A 7,824-nucleotide genomic window follows, 5' to 3' on the forward strand; every position below is an offset into this window, starting at 1 on the left:
ATTATAACAGCAGTAGTTGTATGCGATCATTCAGACCGGATTTGACAGGTAGTCATCAAATGACGTCATCAATCAAAAGACAAAAGAAGGGGGCGTGCATAAATTAGGGGCATGTTGGGGCATGACGCAATGTGTCGGTTTTAACCCTAACACGTGAAAGAATGGGGCGTGCATAAATTAGGGGCAAGTTGGGGCATGACGCAATGTCGGCTGTAACCCTAACTCGTGAAACAACACGTGCATCCCAGGTCGCCGCATAAATTAGGGTTAGTCACGAACGTACATGAAGGTTTCTTTTATTGAGAAAGTAAGCGAGATGTGTTTGCTGTGCCTGTGTTCTGTTTCCACCCAGCCATCCGGGTGGTAACGCAAAGATATAGCGAAAAGAACAATGGGAAAGACAGGGAGCCAATGAGGTCAAGGTGATGTCATCACGGGCCAATGAGACACCGCTGACGTCGGTATACATTAACTTTCTGGGCTTGGGGTCACGTACCTACAAAGTGAAGTGAGAACCCTATTGTTTTGAAGCGAGTCAAACAGAATTTTAAAACACATACACAAAAGGCTTTACACGCCAGGACAAGTCCACAAACGCTTTGTTCTTTTTTAAACTAAATTTGCATAGAGGCGATCGAAGCGTGAAGAAGGAAGAATATAGAAGGAAAAAGTTGTTTTGTGTGGAAAAGAGGAGCATTCTCAACTCTTTCACGCTTTTTGAACAAACGTGAACTCCGTTGTTACAACCTTTTTTAAGGAAAGTTTTTCAACCTCGCGCTTGAATGAAACACGGGTAAATGCAATCTTTTTATGTAAGAATACACAAAGACATCCTTCAGTGCACAGACACAAAGAAAGCCTACTCAACAGATTTGAATAAAACCTTTTCTGAAAACGCTTGAAAAAAACCTTTGGATTTTGAGAAGCGTTTTATACTGTTGTATGGTGAAGCGGGAGTTGGTTTCATATCGTATTTCAAAATACTTTTCAAAACATGAGCAAACAACAATATACGTTTAAAACGCTTTATTAAAAGATACTCTAGTGACAAGTTGATATAAATGATTGTTCTTCTACTATTTGACTATCGTAACCTTAAACATGTTGCGTTGCGCTTAAACAAATACTGTGACTCTGATAATGCAGTTCTGTTCAGACATACAGAATATGAAACATTCGAGACCGGACTAACTCGAACGAATTTTATTTGCAGAAGGCTATCGTTAAGTCAATAAAAACACATCAACAAACGTTTCAAACGTTTTACTGAATTAACAGAGAACGCTTATCACAATGTGATATTTGCGAGAGATAGTTCTCTTTAAACAAACCTTAATCCGAAAAAAAGTTGTTTTGAAAACGCACCCTATGTACAACAAAGATTATAGTTGTTAAGTCAATAAATACACACCAACAAACATTTCAAGCGTTTTACTGAATTAACAGAGAACGCTTATCACAATGTGATATTTGTGAGAGTAGTTCTCTTTGTAATTCACTTGCATTCGCTGCATCATTAGTGTTCTATTATGCATGCACTGTTTCAACGCTTTTTGAGCGAAAATAAATCACACACGCGCAAATGAGAAAAGAAAAAATGTTGTAATTCACTTGCATTCGCTGCATCAGTAGTGTTCTATTATGCATGCACTATTTCAACGCGTTTAGAGCAACAATAAATAACGCACGCGTAAATGAGAGATGAAAAAATGTGATTCATTTGCATTCGCTGTATCATTATTGTTGTATTATGCATGCACTGTTTCAACGCTTTTAGAGCGAAAATAAATCACACACATTATTCACTTGAGTTCGCTGCTTAACAGAGAACGCTTATCACAATGTTATATTTGCGAGAGATAGATTTTCTTTAATCAAATCTTAATCCAAAAAAAAGTAAATAAAAAGTTCTTTTGAAAGCGCACCCTATGTACAATAAAGATGCACATGTACCGGTCAAGCAATGTTATGCATGCACAGTTTCAATGTTTTTAGAGCGAAAATAAATCACACACGCACAAGTATTAACCGTGTTAGTGAGTGACTGAATTCACAAAAAGTGCTATAAAGGAATACGTGCAGTGCCCGTTTTTCAGTAGACTCGTTAACATGGATAGAGTGTACTTTGTCTTGGTTCGGGTTTGCGCTCGGAGTTGTTTTGCAGGACACATCTTTCACAGCACACCTCGCGAGCAATGGTTAGAACTTGTAAAGGAGTTACATCCAATGAACCCCGGTCGCTTGTTGAGTTTTTATTACTACATGGACCAATGCAACGCTACATTTACCGAACAATATACATTCCACAAAGTCTTATGTGTCACGTACTCGATACATTATCCTTCTTTCTGGTGGATGGCTTGGCAAATTGTTACAAAAAGTCTGCGAATGAAGAAGATCTAATCATTTGTTTAACACCATGGGTAGTGCTGCAAGCCGCGTGTGTGGAAGCTCATCGCCTACAGTTTCTTTAAGTGACATATGTCAGAGAATGCGATGTTTAGTTGCGTGTTGCGGTAGCGAGGTTCACATCGAATTGAAAGATGTCACCGACAATCACGAAGAAGAAAATGCAAAAGAAGAAGAAACAGAAAACGCGGACCCTAAATCAGACGAACCAACTATTACAGAAATTGTATTATGAAGTGGATCGACCATCCGCTTTAGGGGGAGTCGACAAACTGTATCGTGCGGCGTGTCGGTATGGTTTGAAACGCACGCAAGTACTCGATTGGCTCCGCCAACAACCTGGCTATACCCTACACAAACCTGCAAGAAAACACTTTCGTCGTAACCGAGTAATTGTGTTTGATATAGATTCGCAATGGCAGGCGGACTTGGTTGATTTGCAACATTTGAGTCAGTGGAATCAAGGATACAAGTATTTACTGACTTGTATCGATGTCCTTTCCAAATACGCGTGGGTGGTGCCTTTGAAATCGAAAACAGGAGCCTCGTTGGTGGTGGCCTTTGAAAGCATTTTCCAGGAAGGTCGCAAACCTGAGAAGTTGCAAACAGATGCCGGAACCGAATTTAAGAACAAAACGTTTCAAACCTTTCTCAAAAAGGAGAATGTACATCATTTTGTAACCTACAACGAAACCAAGGCCCAAGTGGTTGAAAGATTCAACCGCACTTTGAAGCAACTTATGTGGCGTATGTTCACTACCAGCAGCTCGTACCATTATTTGGACCAACTGGACGATTTAGTCAATGGGAATTACAATCAAAGCGTGCACCGTAGCATCAAAATGAGACCAGCGGATGTCAACGAGAATAACGCATCAGAGGTCTGGAACAATTTGTATAGAAATCTGTTCAAAAAGCCGACAAAGTATAAATTCAAAGTGGGAGATCAAGTCAAGATCAGTAAGCATAAACGCATCTTTGAAAAAGGTTACTTACCATCCTGGACGGAGGAAACTTTCACTGTTGCTCAGAGACTTCCGCGCGACCCACCCGTGTATCGCCTAAAGGAAGCAGACGGTGACTGGATTCAAGGCACTTTTTACGAATTTGAGTTACAGAAAGTGATAGAAACGGAAAAACACCTGTTTCGTATTGATACAATTTTAAAACGCAGGGGACGAGGAGCGAATAAGGAGGTGTTGGTACATTGGAAAGGTTGGCCAAAGAAATACGACAGTTGGATTCCGCATAACCAGTTGGTCGCTTTACAACAAACATGATTCAAGATAGCGACTTTTACGTGACACTTCCCAGTAATGCAAGCAGTAATTTATTTCTAAACAATTCCAAGTCCTCCTTTCGCGTAGCGCTACCTCGACAAATCCATCTGAAAGATGAAGAAGATTGGGAAGTAGGATTGCATCATATCGTGTATCCGCTCTCAATGTTTGACATTACAAATGACTGCAAACATTCTCACATCATGCTGGATCGTCGAGGTGACTCCACACCGTTTGTATTACCCGAGGGCAAGTATTATACAGCCTTAGATGTCACAGAAGGAATGTTACAATGCCTGAACATCGCTGACCCACCATCTAAGATTGAAATCACAGTGGACGACGAATGGAATGTAACGTTAAACTCGCAAACTGAAGGACTTCTGATCACATTGTCTACAGCTCGCGCGTTGGGATGGATAAACGAAAACAACACTCTTACACCCAGCGTTCGTTTGAATGCTGCACTCACCTTAGAAAGAAAATATGGTCATGATTGGTTCATCTTACCATCCGGCACATCCATCACATATCCGGGTATTTACATCTTTCCTCCTTCGCTGTCGCTTCGTTCGTGTAAGCAGAGACTGGTTCAAGTTCAAACCAATCTCGTGGAACCGTGGCAGGTGGGTGACAAGCGCTTACCTCTCCTACATGAGATGGTACCTCTGGGCAGTTTTCGAGAAACACTCCTTGAAGAAAGAGAACATATTGTGTACCTACCTTTGCGGACAAAGATATTTCAGACCATTGAAATATATTTAACGAGTGGATACGGTCAAACGCCGGCATTTTTAGACGGTATTGTCAGCGTCGTTTTACATTTCCGCCGTCGATCAACATGACCAACAGTTTTTACATGGTGCTGACCAGTGATGCAAGTCTGACTCAATATCCAGAAAACAAGGCGGCCGATTTTAAGATGCAGTTACCAAGTCAACTACACCTAAGTGAAGACTGGGAGGTGGCTATGACACGCATCATTTACCCTTACACCTGGCAAAACGTAGGTGAGAATCAATTGTCCTACACTTTGCTTTGTAAGACTGGTCCTGAACCCTGGAAATTGAACATCCCTGTACCAAGTGGCATTTACCGTACGGTCAAAGATGTCATTCACGGTATGACGAAGGGACTACACAATCGATTGAGAGACATTTATTTGAAGAGTGACAAGACCATTACGAGTCTGGAAGGAAACGAGTGTTTTTACATTTACGAGAAAGCACAAGATTACTTTGAGTTGAAGTTACCAGCCGGTTGGTATGTGATTCTACCAAAGACATTAGCTCGCGCCTTGGGGTACTTAAACCATCAGTATAATATTCCTCAGCTGTACCAAATCGGAGGCTTTGTCCAACAGAATGATGATCACAGCGTCCTTCTTGCGAGGACAACGACAACACTTGTCAGAAAAGACGAATTGGTATGGGGATTGCTCTCGAGAGACGCTTTTCAAACCATCTACGTGTATTCCGATTTAATCGAGTCTCAAGTAGTGGGAGATGCTCAAGCGAACTTACTTCGGATGCTTGTTCCTCGTGGTCAGCCGGGGAACATGATCACAGAAGAGGTCAAGGTGCCCTCCTACCATAGACTCCGTACAACTGTGTTTTCATACGTGGCGATCAATATAAGGGGAGACACAGGTCAGTTGATACCATTTGCTTCTGGAGCCGTACGCGTGACCCTGCATTTTCGGTGTCGTGATATTCTATAACAACATGTTATTACCTATGAACCACCCATATTACCCATATGGACGACATGTTGTACCCTATAGGCAGCACGGTAAAGGAGGAGACATTAGTATCTACGGAGGAACACACCCTTATGGTCAAGGGGGCAACGGCTTAGGTGGAATGTTTCGGTCCTTGTTCCGTTCAGCAACTCCCTTTCTCAAAACAACAGCAAAAAAAGTGGGAAAACGAATGCTCGATACTGGATTGGAAACGGGAATGCAACTTGTCCAAGACGTGATCAATGGTCAACCTTTAAAGAAAGCTGCCAAGACAAGAGCGAAAGCTGCTGGAAAAAATTTACTCACAGGGGTCATTGATGACATTACACAGCAAGGTCGAGGAAAAAGAGTATATAAGCGCGCGTATACGTCAAAGCGGCACAGTGAAGGACAGACCAAGAAAAGGAGAACATCTCGTTCAACGTTCAAGACTATTTTTGATTAAAGATGGCATCAGCTCACCCTCTCTCAGCCCCTGGTGCGAATTCAAGTTTACAATTGTTTGATGTACCTGTGACAGATGTATCGATTGTTAGCAGCAAATGGATCGATTACGAACCGGTTCAAACGGGAACTAACCCCATCGAGTTTGTCATCAAACCGTTAGCTGACTACATTGACATTAACAAGACAGAGCTGCGATTGGTAGTAAAGATTACCAAACAAGATGGATCGCCCACAGGGGATGGTAAGAAGTACACTCTGGTCAACAACGCCCTTCATTCCATCATCAAACAGTTTACCATCAAGATCAACGAAACGCTGGTAACAGAACAGTCAGACACTCAAGCATACAATGCTTACATCAAGACCTTATTGAACTTTACGGAACAGGCCAAGAAATCGTACTTAACCAAAGCTCTGTATTACAAAGACACTGCTGGACACATGAATGAAGTAGATAATACAGCAGAAAGTAATGAGGGTCTGAATAGAAGAGCCACATTTACTAACAACGGCGCAGAAGTTGGGTTGGTCGGAGTACCTCTTTGTGACGTGTTTAATATTGACAAGTTGTTGCTTGACGGTTTGGAGATCAAAGTCAAAGTGGATCTGAACAACGATGCTTTTGTTCTAATGGCTGGGGAGACTCCAAACAACTGCAAACTAAAGGTCATGTCTAGTACGCTTCGCATACGAACAGTGCGTGTTGCAGACAGTGTGAAACTAGAACATGTACAGATCATGCAAGGTCACAAAGGGAGCGCACCGCTACCAGCCATCTATACCCTAACCAGAACCCCTACGCAGGCAAGAATCATCCCTCAAGGAGTCTTAAATCACACTGAGACAGATTTATTCCACGGTTTCATTCCTCAGTGCATCATTTTTGGGCTCGTGCGAAACGATGCCTTCAACGGAAACCTTGCAAGAAATCCTTTCAACTTTGAGCTGTTTGACCTGCAAGACATTCGGATGACTGTGAATGGAGAAGAAATGCCTTATTCTGCGCTGGATCTGACGGGTGGAAAAAAGATCGATGGTTACAACACGCTGTTTTCAGGAAGTGGAGACATGAATTGTGGGCACGGGCTTGACATTGATAGAGTGGATTGGGAGAACGGATACGGTTTGTTCCGTTTTGATTTGACACCGGCAGGAAGTGGACATCCCGATCATCTGATACCTCATCGAACGGGTAACGTGAACCTGTACCTGAAATTTGGAACTCAGACGAACTCAGTTCTGAATTTAATTGTGTACGCAGAATTTCAGAATCAGTTGGAAATTGATCGCAATCGTCGCGTGGTCTACGATTTGTCACAAGGCTCTTAGTTCATCGTCATGCATACGACCCAAGAACTATGGCAAGCCTGTCTTTCTGACCCTGTGTTAGCACCTCTGATGCAAGGCGTATTTCCAAGGGATAGGCTACCTGTCATCAACACCTACCCAGCCGGACTCATCGCGAATACGGACCCTCATGACCAACCTGGGACACATTGGGTGGCTATGTACTTTGAATCGCCTCGTGAAAGTGAATTCTTTGACAGCTACGGATTTCCTCCTGAAACTTACAACATGGATACCTACATTCTACGGGAAGTTACCTATTATAACGACAAACCACTGCAAGGACTGAACTCGGATGTTTGTGGAGATTATTGTCTGTTTTATCTCATTCGGCGAGCACGGAATGTTGATATGAACACTGTTCAAGCTAAATTTAAACGATATGATTCTCAGTGGAACGATGCACAAGTTGAACGGAGTGTACACGCTTATTTTAATTCAGTCATTTATCGTCAAGTTAATGATTGCTTTCAACAAGGTTGTAAGTCATTTCGCTGTGTCCATAAGCAATAAAATCATGTTGAAAAGTAAACAAAATGTTGCTGTTTTTGTGTGTATTTGCTAGTAAAAGGGGTGGGAATTCTATCTCGTGTACACAAA

The 7,824-nt window shown here is 42.2% G+C and overlaps 1 protein-coding gene across 1 annotated transcript; it reads left to right on the top strand.

The window, feature by feature from the left end:
* Window positions 1-5,697: 5,697 nt before the first annotated feature.
* LOC137978589 (uncharacterized protein F54H12.2-like) lies at window positions 5,698-7,596 on the top strand. Its single transcript, XM_068825587.1, has one exon. The coding sequence runs from the start codon at window positions 5,878-5,880 to the stop codon at window positions 7,204-7,206; it is 1,329 nt and encodes a 442-aa protein (XP_068681688.1). The 5' UTR covers window positions 5,698-5,877; the 3' UTR covers window positions 7,207-7,596.
* The last annotated feature ends 228 nt before the right edge of the window (window positions 7,597-7,824 follow it).

This window comes from Montipora foliosa, chromosome 1 (assembly GCF_036669935.1).
Source record: "Montipora foliosa isolate CH-2021 chromosome 1, ASM3666993v2, whole genome shotgun sequence".
NCBI classification, from domain to species: domain Eukaryota; kingdom Metazoa; phylum Cnidaria; class Anthozoa; order Scleractinia; family Acroporidae; genus Montipora; species Montipora foliosa.

Excerpts from the sequence above, each read along its gene's own strand:
- LOC137978589 (XM_068825587.1), top strand. The coding sequence starts at position 5,878 with ATGGCATCAGCTCACCCTCTCTCAGCCCCTGGTGCGAATTCAAGTTTA.